At 37.1% G+C, this 26,761-nt stretch overlaps 1 protein-coding gene across 1 annotated transcript; it reads right to left on the bottom strand.

The window, feature by feature from the left end:
• Positions 1 to 2,967: 2,967 nt before the first annotated feature.
• Positions 2,968 to 26,198, bottom strand: LOC115231160 (solute carrier organic anion transporter family member 4A1). Its single transcript, XM_029801241.2, has 4 exons — positions 25,898 to 26,198; positions 13,507 to 13,677; positions 7,342 to 7,444; positions 2,968 to 3,115 (listed from the first exon to the last, which is right to left on the bottom strand). The coding sequence occupies exons 1-4, from the start codon at positions 26,103 to 26,105 to the stop codon at positions 2,968 to 2,970; spliced, it is 630 nt and encodes a 209-aa protein (XP_029657101.2). The 5' UTR covers positions 26,106 to 26,198.
• Positions 26,199 to 26,761: the final 563 nt, after the last annotated feature.

Raw genomic sequence — 26,761 nt, 5'->3', positions numbered from 1 at the left:
GCTTGTTGTTTATGCGCCTGTCTTCGTCTTTTGTTTTTCTGAAAATAAGTGACCCTGAGAGGGAAATATAGAAAATAAAATCATAATTGACTGACTCTCCTGTATTTTTCTTTTACCCCAAACCAGGAACTTTTCAGTACCCCCTCGTATGTATGTATGCATGTATGTAGGTATACTTAGAGAGAGAGAGAGAGAGAGAAGAGAGAGAGAGAGAGGTTCTTTTCGGTTTGAACAGCTGTTTTTTCTAGCGGTGTCATATGAAATTGTCACCCATAATTATGACCTTAGTATCGATCTATTGCATTTCAATCTGTTTTAGGGTTAGGCTTACGGGTGAACCAGCATGGCCTCAACTTCAGTGCTGAAACTCGTTAAAGACTCATATATCTATCTATCTATCTATCTATCTATCTATCTATCTATCTATCTATCTATCTTCTATCTATCTATCTATCTATCTATCTATCTATCTATCTATCTATCTATCTGTCTCGTTTGGATCACCTCCATCACCTCTCTCAAGTACCAATCTCCACATAAATCTAATTTGAAAGAGAGACTTTGTACTATGGACGGCAACGCTCTACATAAGAAATGATAAGATGGATGATTATGCTACGCTAGATTACTTCTCGCCTTTGTCTAACTTTCCAGAATGTCTTTTAAGGACATTGACATTTTCCAAGTCGCTTGCTAAATATATCTTTGCCGCAACATTGATAGGAATGATTGATTTAATGATTTTTTTCCCCTATATCAGAATTGCTATATCATTATTATTATTATTATTATTATTATTATTATTATTATTATTATTATGTCTTGAGACCTATGACCTTTTACACATACATATATGTATGTATGCATCTATCTGTCTATAGAGATTAATATCTATATCTATATCTATCTATCAATATATATATATAAATAAATGCATGTGTGTATGTATGTATCTATACAGGTTTATAATATATAATAATATAAATAAATGCATGTGTGATATATGTATCTATACAGGTTCATAAATATATATATATATATATATATATATATATATATATTGTATATATATATATAAATTTACTTCTAATATAGGATAAAATTTCCCCCCCAAAATTTCATCAAGTGGCCAGCATATTAAAATACCTTTTAAGGTGAATATTATAAACAATCATAAATATATATATCTATATGTGTGTGTGTGCGTGTGTGCGCACGCGCGTAGTTGAAATTTCCAAAAGAAAAAACAACAAAAGATGAAGACTATTTTATGAACAACACGCAGGTGTATTAGTTTGACGCTCGGGAAAGTGAAAAATCTTTTACGTTTCGAGCCTACGCTCTTCAACAGAAACGAATAAAAGAAAATAAACAGAGAGAGAATTAAATAAAAACTTGTGGATTTGGCAGTCAAGATACATAAACATATATATATATATATATATATATATATATATATATGGCTGATGACAGTCAAGGCTGATCTGGAACCCAACCTAGGCCCCCATATCTACGGCGTTCGCCACTGGAATAGGGAGTGGTTGGAGATCACGCGGTCGTTAGCCTCAAATCGCCAGGTCTGGTCGGCGTTTGTGAGAGATGCAGCATTGAGGATGAATGAAGCCAGCTCAACCCACCCCGGGTGAATGCTGTCAAGTCAAGACAAGTCACCCCCACCCCGTACACACACAGCTCCTAATGTTTAAACTGACAAAGCCATTTCTATGCAGATTAATACATTATACATACCTTTCTGTGCGTTTAGCTGATTCCATATCCGTTGTGCGCAACAATCAATCGCCAGACGGCAACATAAATTAATACAATAACAGCTTTCTTACCTCATCACTAATAACATGGAATACAGCAAAGCAGTATTTAAAAAACTGGCATATAGGCATAACTAGGCGGCGAGCTGGCAGAAACGTTAGCACGCCGGGCGAAATGCGTAGCCGTATTTCGTCTGCCGTTACGTTCTGAGTTCAAATTCCGCCGAGGTTGACTTTGCCTTTCATCCTTTCGGGGTCGATAAATGAAGTACCAGTTACGCACTGGGGTCGATGTAGTCGACTTAATCCGTTTGTCTCTCCTTGTTTGTCCCCTCTGTGTTTAGCCCCTTGTGGGTAGTAAAGAAATAGGCATATAGGCATAATTTTCTCTCTACTGAAGAGAGTGAGTCAGCAATCGAAACATAGAATTGTGTCTGGCACGAACTGCTATGTATGTTTGTGCTTATGTTTATATAATATTTTGTATACTTTATATGTAAATACAGCCACGCTTACACACACCACACATAGAGACATACAAGCAATTTGTTGTTGTTTTGTTGTTGTTGTTGTTTGTTCCTTCTCAAGCCATGCCTGGCTAATAAGGGCCGGTTTCTCGGTTTCCTTGGCGTATAGGTTCCCCACCTGGACGGGACGCCGGTCCGTCGCACGTGAGCTGCAAGATGCTTGCATACACACACACACATACACACACACATATACACAAGCACCATAATCATCATAATCATCATCACCACCACCACCACCACCAACCACCACCAGCATCGTCATCTTCTTCATCACTATCAGCAGCACCAATACCACCACCACCATCATCATCGTCATCAACTCCGAGATTGCTATCACCATGACCACCACCATCGACACTGTCGTAACCACCATGACAACCACCATCACCATGATGTGGAGCAAAACCACCCCACCCCATCATCGCTGTTATCATCATCATCATCATCAACACCACTACTACTAATGCTACTACTACTACTACTACTACTACTACTACTACTAGAAATTTCTATTTTAGTTTTAATTTATTTTTTCGAAAAAAAAACTAAAAATTAAAAAAAATGAAAAATAAAGATGAAAAACAAAACAAAAATATTTTTTTTAAATGCATAAAAATAAAACAAAAAATAATTAATTATAAAAAAAAACAACAAAAATATAAAAAAAATCAAAATTCAAATGATATACGCTTACCGGGTAGTTTCTTTGGGTAGAGTAGCAAGAAGGGGCCCATTATTATGGCAATAAGGCCGCCACCTAAATAGCCAACCCACCAGGCACCTACCCAGCGTGGATTCTTTGGATCCGTGTTAATCCTGGATTAGAATTTGAAATAAATCCATATATTAAATTGAGATAGATTAGAGAAAAACAAACGCAGAACGCTCACATATATATATATGCATTTGTATATATGTGTGTATGCATATATGTGTGTATATATGTGTGTGTATATGAGTGTATATATATATATATATGCATGTATATATGTGTATATATATATATATATGTGTATATATATGTATATATATATATGTGTGTATATATATGTATATATATATGTGTGTATATATATGTATATATATGTGTATATATATATATATATGTGTATATATATATATATGTATATATATATGTATACATATAAGTATATATATGTATGCATATATGTATATCTATATATATGTATGCATATATAAATATATATACATATATGCATACATATACATACTCACATACATATATATATATGTAAAAATGATATATATATGAATATACGTATGTATATGCTTATATATGTGTGTGTGGGTGTGCGTATACATACATATCGACAGGTAAAGTGTGTGTATCCAAATATATATATATATATAAACACACACACACACACACACATATAACATATATATATATATATATATATATATATATATATATATATATTATATATATGATATATATATAAGAGTCAGGCTAGCGTGAAGGTGACGACAGTAATTATAATGGTGATGATAATGATGATGATGATGAAAGATGATGGGGATGATGGCGATCAATGTGACGTCGACGAAGATAACGATGAAGATGAAGTCGATCATGATACTAATGGCGGCAAAGGCGAATGACGACGACGACGACGACCATGATGATGATAATGATGATGATGATGATGATGATGATGTGATGATGATGATGACGACGACGACGACGACGGGTGTTGGTTTTCTCACATAGGTAGGTGTCAGGTTTATAAATATGATGTTTTGATGAGGATGGGAGAAAAGCGTGCCGCTGTGGTGTGGATGCCGTTCCCTAGGGTATCGCCGACGTCGATAAAATATATGAAGAGAGGCTGCGTATAACAGCTAATTGGTATATAATAACATCGACATCTGTCGTATATATGCACAGGAATACAATAACAAGGGTGACAACAAAACAAACACAACAACAACAACAAACCATCGCTAACGACATCAAAAGGCTTTAGTCATGATAAATATTCCTTTGAAACACAGTACGTACATACATACATATACATACGTACATACATACATATATACATACGTACATACATATATACATACATGCATACATATATACATACATACATACATACTTATATTCATGCACACATACATACATACATTACATATATATACATACATACATACATATATATATACATGCACACACACACACACACACACACACACATATATATATATATATATATATATATGTTGGCTTGCTCGCATAGCCTGCGAGGTGGCGTCATTTGAAGGCTAAAACAATGCGAAGCGTATTGTGACCAGCGATGTGTAGCAACATCTGATAGCCTGGTCGGTCACGGTGATCACGGTGATATATATATATATACATATATGCAAACATATACACACACATATATATATATATATGCATATGCATACATATTTACATGTGTGTCTATTTCTCTCTACCTCTCTCTCTATATATATATATTGGATCAGCCCATAAATAATGCGGTTTTTTTCAATTGCATGTACTAAAAGTCGGAGGGGCACGGGATCAACTACCTGCATCAATTTGCTTTAAAAGCAGGTAGTAATTTTAACTTGTCCTTATTCTTAGTGCAAACTAGAACCGTTAGCTTTGCAGGGACAAAATGCTTAGTGTCACTTTGTCAGTCTGGGTCCCGAGTTCAAAAGCCGCCGAAATCGACCTTGTGCTCCATCTTTCCGGGGCCTCATATATAAGTACCAGTCATACAATGTGCTTGATATAATTGACTGCTTCAGGCCTTGTGCCTTTAGTAGAAAGGCTTCGTATTTTCATTATCATTATTAATAGTTCTATAATTATGATAATGAGAACGACGTCGACGACTACGATGATGATGATGATGTTGATGGTGACAATGTTAGTGATGAAGAAGATGATGATGGTGATAGTGATGTTGATGATAGTGTTGCTGATGACGCTGATGTCGACTATAGCATTACTGGTGACGATGGCAAAGGTGGATATTTGAACGGGTAAGGAAACACACACACACACACACTCACACTCACACATACACGCATACACACACACACACACGTGCACATACATACAAACGCACACACATCTATATACATACATATGTATTTACTTATTATCGTTAAACAAGAACATTGATGACAGTGACTTCGCAGTCATCGTCGGACGATGGTTTACTTGGCCGAGACTTCGAAGTCACTGTCGTCAATATTTTTATTTAGGAATTATAAATTTGTGCTCTAAAAATGCGTAGAGTAACGCACCAGATTGATGTAAAATTGTTTATGATACAACTGAACTTAAAAACAAACATTAATACTCACACACACACACAAACACACACACATATCACCCCCCCATAGACACATACGGATAATTTTATTCATACCACCTCATGACTCAATAGGTGCTTTGTTATTGCATGATATAACAATGTTCATGTGATGGAAACTTGATGAAACAATTGTAAATTGATGTAATAAAAGAACTAGGTCACTTCATTCTATCTGCTTTTATATAAAAAAAACATATATGCATATACATACATATACATAGATGTTTGTATGTGTATATATATGTATATATATATATATATATATATATATATATATATATATATATATATATATATATATATATATATATATATATATTATTATTATTACTATTATTATTATAATTTAATAATATATTTATAAAATTATATACTTTGTATTAACTTTTATCTAAACTGGTTTTTACATGCTAGCTACTTGATAAAATCCTATATAGATTTTATCCTTGATTATATATATATATATGTTATATATATATATATATATATATATATATATATATATATATATATATATATATATATATGTATATACATACATACACAGACATGTAGTTCAGGTGGTGATAGTGGTGGTGTTGTTTCTGAATCGTAGGGCAAAGATGGCAGAGAAAGATAGCAATGTTTTTTGAGACAAAACATTGATGATGAGGATGATGTTTTTTTTTTAAATAAATACACTGAAGACTTCATTGTGGCCAGAGTGTATATAAAACATGCTTATACACCCGACGTGCCGACTCTGACAAACTCACACACACACACACACACATATTAATAGATATATCACCAAGCCAACATGGCAGTCCAGATAAATAGGACGAATGCTGCCGTTGATTAGCTCCAAGAGGCTATCGCCTCTAGCTAGCTATGTGACACACAAACCTGTGTCCGTTATAACCTTCGAACAGGGAAGGTCAGCAGCTTCCCCTTGCTGGTCTGGCACCCATAGACTAGTTTCGAGTGTTTGCCTCTTATCAATAAAAATCATTTCTACTAAAGACACGAGCCCTGAAATTTTGGGGGAGGAGACTAGTCGATAACATCGATCCCAGTACGTAACTGGTACTTAATTTATTGACCCCGGAAGGATGAAAAGCAAAGACAACCTCGACAGAATTTGAACTCAGAACGTAACGGTAGAGGAAATAACGCTAAGCATTTCGCCCGGTGTGCTAACGATTCTGCCAGCTCGCCGCCTTTCCATGAGTTTTGAGAATTTTTATTTCTCCTCATGAGGTAAAAACGAAAAGAAAGAAAAAAAAGAAATGCTTAGCGGTATTTTGTCCTTTGCGTTCTGAGTTCAAATTCCACCCAGGTTAACTTTGCTTTTCATCCTTTCGTGGGGTCGATGAAATAAGGACCATTTGAGCACTGGGGTTAATATAATCATCTTAGACACTGCCCCTAAAAGATTCTGATCCTGTGGTAAAATTTGAAACCGTTATCATCATCATGATCATCATCACCATTCCCACTACCAGTTCAATAATCATCATCATCATCATCATTGTCATCTCCACCACCGACATCAACACCGACACCAACAGTACTAACAACAGCGCCAACATCACCAAGAACAACAATAATATGAAGCACAACAGCAACAACATTCCAGCCAAGAAGAAAAATGAAAATAAAAATAAAATGAAATATATGCATTACAAAAAAAAGCATAAACGAATTTACCGGTTTGAATCGATGAACAGGAAATCAACATGGTAATCTAGAAGCTTCCCACCAGCTGTGTAACCAACGGCAACACCGACCATCGTAAGGCACAACAATATAGCTGTAAGAAAGATTGAAAACAAAAGACGATTACAGTTAGCTCGAAACGTCGTCAATTTTTACATACACCAGATAAACAAGCTTATAATACATTTTTGTTGCTGATATTTCGATCTACGTTTGCCCTAATCAAATAACGGCAATGATTAGAAGTACAGTAATACCTCGACTATCGCGGGTTTCTACGTTCAAAAATCCCTCCGCGATAGGTGATAATCCGCGAAGTAGAAACAGCACTGTATATTTTAAAAAATTATTTTTATTGTTTGTGTATATTTATTTTATTATAAATGTTAAACAAGACTTGAGAGGAATCGGCGTGAGCTTAAATAATAAACCGCGATAGGTGAACCGTGATATGGCGAGGGATTACTGTATTCAGTTCATGATCTGTTTTTCAGATAGATAGATAGATAGATATATAGATAGATAGATAGACAGACAAACTGTCTATCTATATATCTATCTATCTATCGATCGATCTATCAAGGGGAGAATTCACAACAAAAAACAAACAAAAAAACAAAACAAAAACAAAAGACGAAGACAGGTGGTCTAGACAACAAACAAATGTCTTAGTATAACGCTCGGGAAGTGAGAAAGTCTTTAACGTTTCGAGCCTACGCTCTTCCACAGAAAGGAACTCAGAAAGAAATAGGGAGAGAAAATAAAGAATGTATATTGGCTAACGATCTATCTATCTATCTATCTATCTATCTTTCAATGTATGTATGTATGTATGTATGTATGTATCTGTCTGTCTCTCTGTCTGTCTATCTATCTATCTATCTATCTATCTATCTGTCTGTCTGTCTGTTGTCTCTCTCTCTCTCTCTCTCTCTCTCTCTCATACGCTTTTCGGTAGGTCGTAGTCTTTTTATACTATAGGGTGTACAAGATCACGTTCTTCACCAAGCAAGCTAGTTGGGATTGCCACTTTTGATGCCTCAGACCCGACTACACAAAAGCTTGTATAGGTTTACATGGTAGTAGAGCAGAGATCACTAGTTTCTCGACAATAAATCATAAAAGACTTATCTATTTCAAATTAAGTTATTGAGTTTAAGTCAACACGCAATATATATATATATATATATATATATATATATATATATATATATATATATATATATATATGCATACATATAAGCGGACGTACATAAGTGTGTATCTATGCTTGGATGTATGCTTTTACGTATACGTATACGGATGTATACGTAAAAATATATATACTTAATACATATTTACGTACATACGTATAAACATATATACACGCGATTTAGGCGAGTATAGCGCGTGTGAGCGCTTATAGAGCGTAGTGAGCGTATATAAAAATATATCCATGTACACACACACACACACACACACATACGCATGCAATGGTTCCTTGTTGAATTGATCAAAAGATAAATGTTTATAAATTTAATTCAGTGTTGATTCAAATGCAAGTAACCTAATTTTGAATAGATAAAACTGTTTTTGTTTCAACTATATACATACATACATACATACATACATATATAGTTAATCCAAACATGAAAGCACAAAGAGAAAACACAACAACGCGAGGACGTGGAACAAGTATAGTGTTATTGGACGCTCAGGAAAGAAGGAAAGAAGGAGGGTTTAACGTTTCGAGCGGAGCTCTTCGTCAGAAACACAGGGAAAGGAAAGATCCAAAGAAGGGAAGACAGAAGAAAAAAAATCGCCAACCGTACACACGAGGTCACAATTATATATATATATATATATATATATAGGCGTAGGAGTGGCTGTGTGGTAAGTAGCTTGCTTACGAACCACATGATTCCGGGTTCAGTCCCACTGTGTGGCACCTTGGGCAAGTGTCTTCTACTATAGCCTCGGGCCGACCAAAATCTTGTGAGTAGATTTGGTAGATGGAAACTGAAAGAAGCCCGTCGTATATATGTATGTATGTGTGTGTGTATATATGTTTGTGTGTATATATGTTTGTGTGTCTGTGTTTGTCCTCCCAACATCGCTTGACAACTGATGCTGGTGTGTTTACGTCCCCGTAACTTAGCGGTTCGGCGAAAGAGACCGATAGAATAAGTACTAAGCTTACAAAGAATAAGTCCTGCGGGTCGATTTGCTCGACTAAAGGCGGTGCTCCAGCATGGCCGCAATCAAATGACTGAAACAAGTAAAAGAGTAAAGGAGATACACACACACACACACACACATATATAAGTGTGTGTATGTATGTATATCTCTATGTACGTGTATGCAGATTTGTATGCATTTACGTTGTCGAAACCGGTGTGTATGTGTGAGCGTGTGTGTGCGTGTGTGTGCGCGCGTACGTGTTTTACCAAGGTTAAAACTGGCGTGCGATAGATAAAGAGATAAAAAAAAAACAAAAAAAAAAAAACAACAAAAACCGAATGATTGTTGCCGAAACAAAAGCACATAACATTCCAAAATATGTGTTGGTGGATCTGTAGACAGCTGTCACCAAAATATTTGTAATCCTAGACATAACATCACCATATGCACGCATCTATCTGTCTTTCTCTCTCTCTCTCTGTCTGGTTGCCCGTGTCTTTGCCTGCCTGCTTGTCAGTCTGTCTGTTTATCTCACTTACTCATCTTTCTCTATACGCATAATAATGATAATAATAATAATTAATAATAATAATAATAATAATAATGATAATAATGTAAATAATAATAATGATAATAATAATAATAATAATGATGATAATAATAATAATAATAATGATAATAATAATAATAATAATAATGATGATAATAATAATAATAATAATAATAATAATAATAATAATAATAATAATAATAATAATGATAATAATAATAATAATAATAATAATAATAATAATAATAAATTCTTTTATTGGCCACAAGGGCTGACAAAAATCAATTATTACATAAAGGGACAAAACAGGACGAAAGCTTACAAAGGGTTTTGTCCGTTTGTGAAATCGAGTAAAAAACAGTTTAACAATGAAAAGATTATAACAACGAAAACCTTCCAATAGGGGGAGACGTTACGAAAAGGTTCCTGGCGAAAAAACCCATAAAAGCCACGGGAGCCTGGTCAAAAGCGAGGTAGAGAGCCCCTTTCTTCTTTTATATTACCTTTTTAAATCACAGGTGTATCCTCAGAATGGCTCCTTTCATACTAGCCATTCTTGCGACATTTATCCACCTTTCAATAAACTTGCTACCAGACAGCACTCTCCTCTCTAACCTCATCTTCCTTTTCAAGTGAAACTTGAAAAAGTTGATGAGGCCTTGACCAAAGAGGAAAGTGTCTGACTTTAGCCCTTTCAAACGGGTCCACCATACAACCTCTTTCGCCACAGCCACTAAGCAAAGGAAAACTGCCTTGCCCTTCTTGTTAAAAGAGGTCGGCGGGGCAATGGATTCAGCTGATAGCCGGATCCGTCCTATACGTGACAGTAGCTGTTCGACATAAACCCATAGTTCAGCAATACTCAATTAATTCGTTTATTGACCACAAGGGCTAACAAATATCAATTAAAACATAAAGGGACAAAACATAGGACGAAAGTTACAAAGGGTTTTGTCCGTTTGAAAATGTCCGTGTACTATAATAATAATAATTAATTCGTTAATTGGCCACAAGGGCTAACAAAAATCAATTAAAACATGGTGACAAAATACAGGACGAAAGGTTCAAAAAGGGTTTTGTCCGTTTCAAATGTCCGTGTAAAAATTTCAAGATAACGAAAATATAACAAGTAAAAACTCTCTATAACTTATAACTTGGTGTGTATGGGAAGGGGAAAACGAGCAAGAGGACTTTGACACGACACTGGTTCCATGACGTAGATTGTGGGAGAAAGGGTGCAGGGAGCGTTTAGCTACAGAAATGGGGACTGCAATTACGACAGGCTATAAATTCTGACAACAGCGAGTTCGGGTAAGATGTTTTATAAAATGAAGACAAAATGGTTGCGAGACAGCAGCAACAGATTAATCTACGATTTTCCAATTTCTAGAATAGCATTTAAGTATAGATTACAGATTTTTTTTCTAAAGTACGATTCCTAAGACTTGCTGTCAGTGCTACCTATGCAAAACAATAATAATAATAATAATAATAATAATAATAAAACAGAATTCGTTAGGCTAGCGTTCATCACTTAAGATGCTGTAACCATCTGTGCAGCAGAGCCCCTTAAATTCTTAGGAGATATGTGAAGTAGCAACAAAACTGCAGCAAAAATTTAGAAGTCAATACATACATATGTATATATATTATATATATATATATACACACGCATATACATACATGTATCTTCTACAATCATCTACGAAATATTCTACGCGCGATGTGCACAAACTCATAATTTCTCAATATTTCTTTATGCATACAAGGATATATAAATGCAGAATATAAAGTATGAAAATTAATATATCTTTGGTATTTGTTTTCATAAATATTTGAACGCCCTATAACATTTTACATATGTGTATATTCCTATATATATATATGTATGTATGTATACATATTTATATATACATACATACATGTATATATAATATATATATATATACATATATACACATACATATATATATATATATATACATATATACACATATATATACATATATATATACACACATATACACATATATATACATATATATATACACACATATACACATATATATATACATATATATATACACACATATACATATATACACATATATACATATATACATATATATACATATGTATATATGTATGTATATATACATACATGTATATATAATATATATATATATATATATATATATATATATATATATATATACATATATGTGTATATATATGTATATATAAATACATATATGCATATAAGCGTGTATATATATATATATATATATATGCATTCGCGCACAGACATACATATACATAACATAAATGTATTATATATACATGTGTTTGTATGCGTGTCTAAATATGTATGTATATATATATATATTATATATATATATATATACTTTTATTATAGCTGATTTTCGCCAACGATGAAGTTGATAAACTGCGTGACAATATATATGCAAATATATTCACAAACACATCGAAATATGAGCAGCCGACAATAATACAATGCCCAGCTTCATTAACAATTGTTTCCTTCATTTTTTATATATTTTTCACATAAATATGTTTTATGCATAAGATATCTGAAAAACAATAATATCACGTGTGAAAACACGTGATTAGATGAAAATAAGTAACTGTGTGTCTGATAATTGAATATATGAGTGTGCTGCCCATTTTCTAGTAATTCTTTTGAACATTGACACAAAACTCTTCGTATTATTAACTTAGTATATTTTGGCGTCTTTGCAAATATTTTTTCTTACATATTGTTACGCTACTTTCAGTTTCCGTCTACCGAATCCACTTACGAGGCTTTGGTCGGCCCGAGGCTATAGCAGAAGACATTTGCCCAAGGTGCCATGCAGTGGGACCAAATCTAGAGCCATGGGGTTGGGAAAGAAGCTACTTACCACACAACCACACCTCTTACTCTTTTACTCGTTTCAGTCATTTGACTGCGGCCATGCTGGAGCACCACCTTTAGTCGAGCAAATCGACCCTGGGACTTATTCTTTGTAAGCCCAGTACTTATTCTATCGGTCTCTTTCGCCGAACCGCTAAGTTACGGGGTCGTAAACACACCAGCATCGGTTGTCAAGCAATGCTAGGGGGACAAACACAGACACACAAACACATACACACACACACATACATATATATACATATATACGACGGGCTTCTTTCAGTTTCCGTCTACCAAATCCACTCACAAGGCATTGGTCGGCCCGGGGCTATAGCAGAAGACACTTGCCCAAGATGCCACGCAGTGGGACTGAACCCGGAACCATGTGGTTGGTAAGCAAGCTACTTACCACACAGCCACACCTGCGCCTATATATTCGTTATATATTTCCACCTTTTTACCTGTAGCTTAATTACATTAAATACATCTCTATACATGAGAACATATACACAAAGAAGAAGAGTGTACTTACAAATATATACAGGAGAGCGTTTGTGAGAGACATTGTCATCAATACAGGCGAAGCCGACCGTGTATAAGGTTGCTCCACCAACTCCATTGAGGATTTGACCAATGAGGAAAATATACAGGTACCATGACAACCTGCTTCCGTTAGTGTTAGCTCTACAATGTGTGTTATTACCTGTGGATGGAGGAAGAGGAGAAATAATTAGAAAAAACACCTGTTTAAAACAATAGTACAAACAACAACACTATTATTATTTAGCACGCAGGGCGAAATGCTTAGCGGTATTTCGTCTGTCTTTACGTTCTGAGTTCAAATTCCGCCAAGGTCGTCTTTGCCTTTCATCCTTTCGAGGTCGATTAAATAAGTACCAGTTACGAACTGGGGTCGATATAATCGACTTAATACGTTTGTCTGTCCTTGTTTGTCCCCCCTGTGTTTAGCCCCTTGTGGGTTGTAAAGAAATAAGTATTTCGTCTGTCGTTACGTTCTGAGTTCAAATTCCGCCGAGGTCGACTTTGTTTTTTATCCTTTCGGGGTCGATAAATTAAGTACCATTTACGCACTAGGGTCGATGTGGTCGACTTAATCCCTTTGTCTGTCCTTGCTTGTCCCCTCTATGTTTAGCCCCTTGTGGGTAATAAAGAAATAGGTATTTCGTCTGTCTTTACTTTGTGAGTTCAAATTCCGCCGAGGTCGACTTTGCCTTTCATCCTTTCGGGGTCAATTAAATAAGAACCAGTTACGAACTGGGGTCGATATAATCGACTTAATACCTATGTCTATCCTTGTTTGTCCTCTCTGTGTTTAGCCCCTTGTGGTTAGTAAAGAAATATGTATTTCGTCTGCCGTTACGTTCTGAGTTCAAATTCCGCCAAGGTCGACTTTGTCTTTCATCCTTTCGAGGTCGATTAAATAAGTACCAGTTACGCACTGAGGTCGGTATAATCGACTTAATCCGTTTGTCTATCCTTGTTTGTCCTCTCTGTGTTTAGCCCCTTGTGGGTAGTAAAGAAATAGGTATTTCGTCTGCCGTTACGTTCTGAGTTCAAATTCCGCCGAGGTCGACTTTGTCTTTCATCCTTTCGGGGTCGATAAATTAAGTACCAGTTACTCACTGGGGTCGATATAAACGACTTAATCCGGTTGTCTATCCTTGTTTGTCCCCTCTGTGTTTAGCCCCTTGTGGGTAGTAAAGAAATAGGTATTTCGTCTGCCGTTACGTTCTGAGTTCAAATTCCGCCAAGGTCGACTTTGTCTTTCATCCTTTCGAGGTCGATTAAATAAGTACCAGTTACGCACTGGGGTCGATATAATCGACTTAATCCGTTTGTCTATCCTTGTTTGTCCCCTCTGTGTTTAGCCCCTTGTGGGTAGTAAAGAAATAGGTATTTCGTCTGCCGTTACGTTCTGAGTTCAAATTCCGCCGAGGTCGACTTTGTCTTTCATCCTTTCGGGGTCGATAAATTAAGTACCAGTTACTCACTGGGGTCGATATAAACGACTCAATCCGTTTGTCTATCCTTGTTTGTCCTCTCTGTGTTAAGCCCCTTGTGGGTAGTAAAGAAATAGGTATTAGAAACAAGAATAAAACAAACGTTAGCACAATAAATAAATAAATAAATAAATAAGAGAGAAAAATAAATAGAAAAAGGAAGAAAGGAATGTTACGATTCTCTCGTCGAGTACAATTGACAGTTTTTATGCATTACACATGTTTTGTTACACAAAAAGTATATTGTTTACTTGTTTACCAAATCAGGTCAGCATTTGGGACTAGCACCGAGAATGGAATTAAATTTTAGATGAAACAAAGCATAATGAAATAATGTCCGGAAATACAAGTGATAACTGTGGTGCGTATTGTGTATGATTTTTTACACAAAAGATATATTGTTTAGATAACAGGAACCTACACACGCAAAAATTGTGTGTTTAAATTTTGGTATAAGGACAGCAATTTCTGGAGGAGATGGGGGACGAGTCGATTACAGCGATCCAAGTGTTCAACTGGTGTTTATTTTTATTTTTATCGATCTCGAAAGGATGAAAGGCAAAGTGCACCTCGGCAGAATTTGAGCTCAGAACGGGAATATGGATGAAATGCCGTTAAGCAGTTTTTCCGGAGCGGTAACGATTCTGCTAGCTTGCCGCCTTACACATATACAGAAGTAAACTTGTCTTCTCTAGGCACAAGGCCCGAAATTTGGTACTTAATTTATCGAAACTGGTACTTAATTTATCGAAAGGATGAAAGGCAAAATCGACCTTGGCGGAATTTGAACTCATGACGTAACGGCAGACGAAATACCTATTTCTTTACTACCCACAAGGGGCTAAACACAGAGGGGACAGACAAGGACAGACAAACGAATTAAGTCGATCATATCGACCCCAGTGCGTAACTGGTACTAATTTAATCGACCCCGAAAGGATGAAAGGCAAAGTCGACCTCGGTGGAATTTGAACTCAGAACGTAACGGCAGACGAAATACCTATTTCTTTACTACCCACAAGGGGCTAAACACAGAGGGGACAGATAAGGACAGACAAACGAATTAAGTCGATCATATCGACCCCAGTGCGTAACTGGTACTTATTTAATCGACCCCGAAAGGATGAAAGGCAAAGTTGACCTCAGCGGAATTTGAACTCAGAACGTAACGGCAGACGAAATACCGCTAAGCATTTCGCCTGACGTATACAGAAATAATGAACACATGAAGAGTCAAGATAAATATAGCAAAACCAAAACAAGCTTTTCAATACAAACAACAAAAGAAAATAAATGAAACTAACATAATTTAAAAACAAATAAATTATGGCCTTGGATAACACAATCTGTCTCAAAAATATGCCCGGCCGAATGAAATTGTCATGACATTCGTAGCTTATGCGAATGGGTTCGCGATAGAGAAAATAATTTTTAGTACAAGGCCAGCAATTCTGAGACAAGATCACATCGACCCCAGTGCTCGACTGATATTTATTTTATCGACTCCAAGGTAAAATAATGAGAGGTAAGGTTGACCTCGGCGGTATTTGAACTCAGCACTTAAAGAAATGTTAAGAATTTTGTCCTATGTGTTAGCGAGTCTGCCAACTTGCAGATGATAGGGAAAGATAAGTTATCGCGTAGTTAAGAAACGATCTCCTTTAAAAGTGTCAAATCCGAACACAAAGGTCCCGTCTCTCACTGTCAGCGTAGATAAATAAATCAAATTTTAAAAGGGAACGGTCGCCTAATTAATTCTACATTATCTGGTTACATTTCTATAACATATCAACAATATGTCCAACAGGCATGAACATTATAAAAGGGACGTAGGGGATATAGTGGAGGGCGAGTTAAAAAGCGAAGGGGGCTAAAACATCATTGTGACTATATCAACGAGTATACGGACATAACAATAAACAATAACAAAATTTTTAAAAATTGAAATAAGGACCCGTCTATAAAAAGAATATTCGTTGAAAAATAAAGCTAGATAAAAAAAGATTAGACATGAAAAAGATGACCCAGCACAAACCAACGTTGTCAGCACAATAGATCTGACTTTCATACAAAGCACAAGGGTATACAAAAGAGAGTGAGATAATAAAAAATGGCCGCCTGTACAATAAAATCCTGCTACGTATACAATGAGAAAAGAAAAAAAAGAAACGACAACATCTCTTCTCTCTCTATATAAACGGCAGTTTGTCTGTGTGTGTTTCTGTGTGTCTGTTTTCTCGTACCCTCACTCTGACCACGGCTTTCAACCGATTCTGATGAAACTTGACACACACATAGCCCAATGTCATAATTCAAAACTAACGCAGCGAAAATTTTGAAAAGTTCCCCCAGTTCTGAAAAAAATCGATAAATTCGACATGGGGTCGAGAATCAGAAACCCAAACCACAGGGGACGCAACTCCACCTTTTTTAACTCTCAAAAAAAATTTACCATAATTTTTTTTCCATTTTTTTGCTATTTTTTGGCTATAACTCTCTAAAAATGCTTTATAGTTATTTCCATTACAAACCTGAGCAACGCCGGGCGACACTGCTAGTATTAAATAAATGAGCCCACCTCACAAAAAAAAAAATAGGGAAACACTTTGGAACCACCATATAGAAACTATAGAAACTAAAACACGAAAAAGCAACAGCAATAAAAAATACAGACAAAAGGGATCTTTTCGGTTTGAACGGCAGTTTTTTCTAGCGGTGTCATATGAAATTGTCACCCATAATTATGACCCTAGTATCGATCTATTGCATTTCAATCTGTTTTAGGGTTAGGGTAAGGGTATCTTTTTTTCTTCAGAAATGTAAATAAACCCAATCTGTTTCTTAAACGAGGGACATATTCATACGACATAGAATGTTTTTTTACCTCAATAGAAGTCATTGATTGGTTGAAATTGCAGACATTGAAGAAATAAAAAACAACAAAAATCTTACAAACTATAGAATTTTCTCAATAAAGCTAAGAGAAAAAGATGTTTGTATCTCCAACATTTGGAGATACAACGACAAATTATAAACTATCTCCTCCCTCTTTCGATACAAACCAAAATTGGGGAATTATATACCGGAGCTACGGATTAATATTCTTGAGTGTTGAAGTAAATGATGAGAAGCAACTGGCGGAAAGGAAGGAGAAAATTTGAAAAGATTACTTTAGGAGGGATCGAATAACATTGAAAACTTAATGTTAGAAATGAGATATGTGTAAACTCATTAGCCATCCTAATTAGTAACAACTTCATTATAATGAGTAGGAAGTTGAATTAATTGACAAACTTAGGAAAAGAATTTATACTAGCAGGAGTGGCTGTGTGGTAAATAGCTTGCTTACCAACCACATGGTTCCGGGTTCAGTCCCACTGCGTGGCACCTTGGGCAAATGTCTTCTACTATAGCCTCGGGCCAACCAAAGCCTTGTGTGTGGATTTGGTAGACGGAAACTGAAAGAAGCCCGTCGTATATATGTAAATGTGCATATGTATATATATGTGTGTGTCTTTGTTTGTCCCCCCACCCCAACATCGCTTGATAACCGATGCTGGTGTGTTTACGTCCCCGTAACTTAGCGGTTCGGTAAAAGAGACCGATAGAATAAGTACTAGGCTTACAAAGAATAAGTCCTGGGGTCGATTTGCTCGACTAAAGGCGGTGCTCCAGCATAGCCGCAGTCATATATATATATATATATACACACACATATACATATTATATATATACATATATATATTTATATATATATATATATATACAAATGTACATCATATATATATATATATATATATATATATATACATATATTCATATAGATATATGATATATATAATTATATAATTTAACTGGTACTTCAAGTGACGCCGAGCTGTTTGCTCATACGTACACACACACATATACGAGATATGCGCGCGCGCGCGTGTGTGTGTAGATATGCGCGCTCATCGCACAAAGAATGAAGAACGCACGTGTTTCGAGATATTGGAGATTAAACCTGCTGAGCTGAACGAAACGTATCTTAAATAAACGACCCCCTAAGAACGCGGCTGATAATCTGAAGAGCTGTTGGAAGCGAGGAGCCTGTAGGTATGTACTTATTTAGGAAGCAAGCCATACTCATTACATGAAATACCACGCACACACACACAAACATACACACAAACGCACATACTCGCACATACACGTTCACATACACGCACGCACTCACACACACACACACACGTAAGTTGCGGATACTAATCTTTGTGGAGGCACATGGCCTAGTGGTTAGAGCAGCGAACTCGCGGTCGAGGGATCGCGGGTTCGAATTGCACACAATTACACACATATTTTTGGAAGCACTCCGTCGGTTACGACGACGAGGGTTCCGGTTGATCCGAATCAACGGAACAGCCTGCTCGTGAAATTAACGTGTAAGTGGCTGAGCACTCCACAGACACGTATACTCTTAACGTAGTTCTCGGGGATATTCAGCGTGACACAGAGAGTGACAAGGCCGGCCCTTTGAAATACAGGTACAACAGAAACAGGAAGTAAGAGTGAGAGAAAGTTGTGGTGAAAGAGTACAGCAGGGATCACCACCATCCCCTGCCGGAGCCTCGTGGAGCTTTAGGTGTTTTCGTTCAATAAACACTCACAACGCCCGGTCTGGGAATCGAAACCGCGATCCTACGACCGCGAGTCCGCTGCCCTAACCACTGGGCCATTGCGCCTCCACACACACATATACACTAATATAATTATGTACATATATACATATACATACAGCATAAATTACTAGTGGTTTAGTAGTAATTCGTTCCAATCCAACACTGTACTACACAAAACCATGTAGGAATGTGGAGGCACATGGCCTAGTGGTTAGAGCAGAGGACTCGCGGTCGAGGGATTGCGGGTTCGAATCTCAGACCGGGCGATGTGTGTGTTTATGAGCGAAAACACCTAAGCTCCACGCGGCTCCGGCAGAAGGTAATGGCGAGACTTCTGCTGACTCTTTCGCCACAACTTTCTCTCAATCTTTCCTCCTGCATCTTGCAGCTCACCTGCGACGGACCGGCGTCCCGTCCAGGTGGGGAACCTATACGCCAAGAAACCGGGAACCCGGCCCTTATGAGCCAGGCATGGCTCGAAAAGGAACATACAAAAATACTAATCTTTGGGACGAGACAATTGGGCGCAGCAGTTTGGACGCTAGTAATTTGACATGGGTGACTGAATATTGAACCTGTTTTGGCAACAGTGCGTTTTAGCACTGGGGTGTGTGAGTGTGAGGGGGAGGGAAACACACATACTCACGTACTCACATGCACACACAGACACATATACACAAACGCATATACAGATACATATACAGGTATCTATACTTATATGCTCACACATATAAGTATAGATAGGTAGACGGATCGATAGACAGAGAGGGAGAGGCAGTGAGAAGGAGGAGGGTGAGAGAGGGGGTGAGAGAGAAACAGTAGAAATTATATATAAAAAGGTAACTTGGGAGTCTTATACATAAACAGGGAGAGAGAGAGATAGAGAGAGTGAGAGAGAGAGAGAAAGCGAGAGAAAAAGATTACACATACATACAAATGTAACTAGATGCCCATACGCATAAACATAGATAGGTAGATAGATAGATAGATAGAGAGAGAGAGAGAGAGGGAGAGAGAGGGAGTGAGAGGGAGAGAGAGCGAGGGAGGGAGATAGAGAAAGTGAGAAAGAAAGAAATAGAGAAAAGTTAAACATACAAACTAGATGCTCACACAATAACAGAGAAGCGTAGAGGGAGAGAGAGAGAGAGAGGGGGGGAAGAGAGAAAGAGAGGAGAAAGGGAGCGACGAAAGAAAAACAGCGTCGAATCGGCGACGCCAAATTGGCGGCGCCCAAACGGCTGCGTCACAACTTCTCAGAACTACCAACTTCTTAACTTCAGGCTAGCGATATACAATACGCGTAGTGCGTTACGAAGTGTCTAAGACCAAAGTTGGACTAGAAAGACGTATGGCAGTTCCAGAGGAATGTCATTCCAAAAAAAAACAGCCAATTAATCCTGTCGAGAGGCTGAGTTTGGAGTATTAGGTTTACGCTGGGTCTCGTTAATTGTCAGGTTTTCTCAAATCATTCAGCAATGAGATAGCTTATTGTTAGATAAGATAAACCAAGCATCATGTGTGTGTGTGTGTGTGTGTGTGTCGTATGCGACTGTGTGTCTATGTGTGTATGCACGCATGCATTTGTTATATATACCTAGATAGATTAGATGTAGATATGTAAACACACACACACACATATAATAAATTTATAATAAAGGAGCATAGAGATTAATATATACATACATATATATATATATATATATATATATTATATATGTATATATATACGCATATACATATATAGTTGTGTACACACACGCACACACAAATGCACATATAAGATATCTATATATCTATATACGTACATATATGTATAATATATATATATATGATCACACATGTATGTATGGATGTATATATACACATACATACATACAAATATACACACACATATATATATATATATATATATGTTAGTAATACCAGCGATTATAATTATTTTTATTTTATCGCAATTTGATTTGTTTATATATATATATGTATATATACATACATATATATGTATGTATGTGCTTGTGTGGCATGGTACAGAGTCCTGTTGCCAGACATAGGGTCTTCCAGTTGCCACACTCTTGACCCAGGGCAGCACTACCTCCTCCAGACACTTGACGTAGGCCTCCGTGTTGCGTGTAGGAAGATGAATGGAGGCATAACGTCGCCATCACTCCTGATCACTCCAAACACCCATGATGTTGACGGGATATTCGATCTTTATCACTCTCGCTACACGTTTTCGGGACACGGCAAACCAACGGTTCTTCTGCGCGTTCGCCATCTGTTCGTACTGGAGCTTCCAGGGCGAATGCCAAGCGGCACAGCATGCGTTTCCGAATTTCTGGCAGAGTGAAGTGGGTCATGGTGCTGTTTTTTCTCAAAGATTGTGCCTAGATGACCCTACTATAATGCGTAGCCGACAAAATAGGAAACAAACAATGCGCATGCGTGAAATTAAAAATATAACATGGCATCAATTTACCCATCGCACCCTGTATGTATATATGTATGCACATATATAGTTGTGTACACACACGCACACACAAATGCACATATAAGATATCTATATATCTATATACGTACATATATGTATAATATATATATATGATCACACATGTATGTATGGATGTATATATACACATACATACATACAAATATACACACACATATATATATATATATATATATGTTAGTAATACCAGCGATTATAATTATTTTTATTTTATCGCAATTTGATTTGTTTATATATATATGTATATATACATACATATATATGTATGTATGTGCTTGTGTGGCATGGTACAGAGTCCTGTTGCCAGACATAGGGTCTTCCAGTTGCCACACTCTTGACCCAGGGCAGCACTACCTCCTCCAGACACTTGACGTAGGCCTCCGTGTTGCGTGTAGGAAGATGAATGGAGGCATAACGTCGCCATCACTCCTGATCACTCCAAACACCCATGATGTTGACGGGATATTCGATCTTTATCACTCTCGCTACACGTTTTCGGGACACGGCAAACCAACGGTTCTTCTGCGCGTTCGCCATCTGTTCGTACTGGAGCTTCCAGGGCGAATGCCAAGCGGCACAGCATGCGTTTCCGAATTTCTGGCAGAGTGAAGTGGGTCATGGTGCTGTTTTTTCTCAAAGATTGTGCCTAGATGACCCTACTATAATGCGTAGCCGACAAAATAGGAAACAAACAATGCGCATGCGTGAAATTAAAAATATAACATGGCATCAATTTACCCATCGCACCCTGTATGTATATATGTATGCACATATATATGTTTGTATATATCAGTGCTTTTCAAACGTTTTGCTGAAGCGGAATCCCAAGGAAACATTCCACTGGCTCGAGGAACCCCTGTGCAATAATTTAATAGTCTTATGCACACATATCTGCACAGGAGACTTAAAAATTACTGCCGATTTTAGCAGTTTTGTAACTTCTTGCGGAACCCCTGGACTGTGCTAGCGGAACTTTAAGGTTCTGCGGAACCCTGGTTGAAAACCACTAGTATATATGTATGTGAGCACTTATACACACATATATATTTACACACATACATACCAACATACATACATACATACATACATACATACATACACACACACATTCTCTCTTTTCTAGTTTCTCTTGAATATTTCTCTAATATCCGAAGAAGGACCAATGTCCAAAACGTTATAACTTTTACTCTTTCATTTTTCCTTAACCGTCAATCTAATAATAATAATGACTGTGAACGTCTCCGGTTCTTGTTTTTTCAATTTATTTTTGTTTTTATCTACATCTTGCTTTCTACCTGTCTGTCTATTTGCAGATTGGTGAATGCAATCGTCTTCCCAATAGCAACATATGGATGCGAGACCTGGACACTAAAGAAAGCTGACCAGAAGAGAATTAATGCATTCGAGCTTTGGTGTTGGACTTTTACGGATTCCATGGACAGCGAGGCTCACCAATGGAGAAGTTCTTAACCAGATCAAGCCGAAACTGTCGCTAGAAGCTAGGATCACCAAGCATAGATTGGCATATTTTGGTCATATTATACGGAGAAAATCCCTGGAGAAGGACATCATGCTCGGAATGGTCAGTGGCAAGAGAGGAAGAGGGCGTCCAAGAACCCGCTGGCTTGACACCATCAAGAGTGATACCGGAATGGACATAGCCAATCTGAAAGAAGCGGCCCAGGATAGAATTGACTGGAGGACACTGATCCATCGAGTAACCGAGAATCGACTTCGACTGAGCGGATAGATAGATAGTCTGTTTGTGTATTTGTCTACACATACGTTTCATGTGTCTACATTATACATATACACATATGTACAACACAGTCTTACATATACAGACACGAACTTCCACTTACATATTTAGATTGAGATAATAGCATGTGTGTGTGTGTGCGCATGCGTGCGTATACATATGTATATATATCTTTATAATCAAACATAAAATCTATATAAGATTTTATGAAGTAGCCAGCATGTAATAAACCATATAGGCAACGATTTATACAAAATACAGAATTAAATAAATATAATTATAGTAAGGGCACTAATGAGTAGCGCCACATGCTAGAAATAGACGCGAAATGGGTCTAAGAACTACATTATTTACCACATAGGCACAAGTCAATGAGTCAAATAATGTTGTTACTATAATTATGTATATATAATTATATATTTTGTATATATATATATATATATGTATGTATATATATATATATAATATATATATATATATATATATAATATATATATATATATATATATATATATATATATATAAGACTGTATTTGTTAAATGTGCCCCAAATTTTCACAAAGTTGTTTATTGTATTCATACTTTCCGTAATTAGGGTCATGTGATTGTTGTCTGGCGTGTATAAATATAGAACTAATCGCAGCTACTATTCGTGTATACACCCACACGCGCGTACATACACACAAACACACACACACACACACACAAAGGCAGAAATATGTATGTTCTCGTGTTTGTGTGTGTGTATATATTTCTTTTACAATTTTTTTACTTGTTTCAATCGTTTGACTGCGGCCAGGCTGGAGCGCCACCTTAAAGGATTTTAGTCGAAAACATCGAACCCAGAACTTATTCGTTTTTTGAAAGCCTAGTATGTATTCTAAGTGAAGTCGCATGGCTCAGTGGTTAGAGCGTCGAGCTTACGATCGCGAGGTCGTGAGTTCGAATCCCGAACCGGGCTGCGTGTTGTGTTGTTGAGCAAGACACTTTACTTCCCGTTGCTCCAGTTCACTCAGGTGCCAAGCTGTATCGGCCCCTTTGCCTTCCCCTTGGATAACACTGGTCGCGTGGAGAGGGGAGGCCGGCATTCATGGGTGACTGCTGTTCTTCCATAAACAACCTTGCCCGGACTTGTGCCACAGATGAGAACTTCCTAGGTGCAATCCCATGGTCAGTCATGACCGAAGGGGGTCTCAGCAACGTATTCCATCAGCCTTTTTGTCGAACCGCTAGCTTACAGGGACATAGGCACACCAGTATTGTTGGTCAAACGATGGCGGTTAGGGGTGGAGACACACAGACACATAAATATACGCACACAAGCACGCACACACATACACACATACGACAAGCTTCTTTAAGTCTCTGCTACCAAATCCACTCGCAAGGCTTTGGTCGGCCCGAAGCTATTGTAGAAGAGACTTGCCCAGGGCGCTACGCAGTGGGACTGAACCGAGAAGCATTTCCTCGAAAATACTGTTGGTATAAATGAGAATTTATTATCCGGGTATAAAAGCAGTTGTCCATTATGATCCTGATTTTCCAAGATATAGGTACGTATGTACGTATGTGTGTATGCATGCATGCATGCATGTACGTACGAAAACATGTATGTATGTATGTATGGATGGATGTACTATGCACATGCATACGTAGCAATGATCTTTCAAATGTTTTTAATACGCACGTTTTAGATAATTATGTAATAGGTAAAAAAAAGGAATTTAATCTTTTGCGCAAAATCTTCCTCAGTGAAGATTTATCAAAATATGAACAAAGTGATGGCATTCTCCCTGAATATGTTTTCGGGGCAGCTTAGGTCTCCTACTAGACGAGGAGAGGTGATGGCCAGAAGTGGGCAGGCTATCCATACAGCAGGAAAAGGCAGAGAGACGGAGAGAGAGAGAGAGAGAGAGGGATAGAGGGTAGAGAAAAAAAGGAGATGGAGAGAGGAAACAGCAAAATTGTTTTGTTCTTACCTGTTAGGCAGACACTTTGGTCTAGCACATTTTCCGATCCCATTTTGTAACGATCAGTGGTAAAATGTGGAAGAGCCATTACTAAGGAACCAAGGCCCATCACCAAGATAGAGATTCCTAAACATCGTGGTTTGTGTCCTCTGGAACACAAGTAACTGATGAGTACTCCAAATATGGCTGCCGATATGTCGTAGACGCTGGCTATCATGCCAATGTTGGAACTACTCAGCCCAAACCGTCTCTCTAAGGAAGTGGCATTAACGCTGTTGAGTCCATTAAGGACAAAACCTAGAAATAAAAAAAATAGATAATAATAATAATAATAATAATAATAATAATAATAATAATAATAATAATAATAATCGATTCTTTTTATTGGCCACAAGGGCTGACAAATATGATTGGAAAACACAAAGGGACAAAACAGGACGAAGGGTTACAAAAGGTTTTGTCCGTTTTTCGAAAGAAAAAAGTCCGAGTAAACAAGCTTTATAACAACGAAAGAAATTCAACAATTTACAAAACTCCCAATAGAGGAGACGCTTCGAAAAAAAGAAAAGGTCTCACGTGGAAAAACCCATAAAAGCCACGGAAGCCTGGTCAAAAGGTGGGTAGAGAGCCCCTTTCTCCTTTTATAATACCTATTTCAATTACAGGCGAAATATCAGAATTGGTCCATTCTTGCACAATTCACCCACCTTTCAGAAAACTTGCTATCAGACAGCACTTTCCTCTCTAACCTCATCTTCCTTTTCAAGTGAAGCTTGAAAAAGTTGATCAGGCCTTGACCAAAGAGGAAAATGTCTGACTTTAGCCCTTTCAAACGGGTCCACCATACAATCTCGGTTTCAAATTTTGCCACAA

Source organism: Octopus sinensis, unplaced genomic scaffold (assembly GCF_006345805.1).
Source record: "Octopus sinensis unplaced genomic scaffold, ASM634580v1 Contig17623, whole genome shotgun sequence".
Classification (NCBI taxonomy): domain Eukaryota; kingdom Metazoa; phylum Mollusca; class Cephalopoda; order Octopoda; family Octopodidae; genus Octopus; species Octopus sinensis.
This window is presented reverse-complemented; position numbering and strand designations above follow the sequence as displayed.

Excerpts from the sequence above, each read along its gene's own strand:
- LOC115231160 (XM_029801241.2), bottom strand. The coding sequence starts at position 26,105 with ATGATAGCCAGCGTCTACGACATATCGGCAGCCATATTTGGAGTACTC. Across the intron at positions 13,678-25,897 it reads CCAAAGTGTCTGCCTAACAG|GTAATAACACACATTGTAGA; the intron begins GTAAGAACAAAA and ends CTCCATCCACAG. Across the intron at positions 7,445-13,506 it reads ACGCTCTCCTGTATATATTT|CTATATTGTTGTGCCTTACG; the intron begins GTAAGTACACTC and ends TCTTTCTTACAG.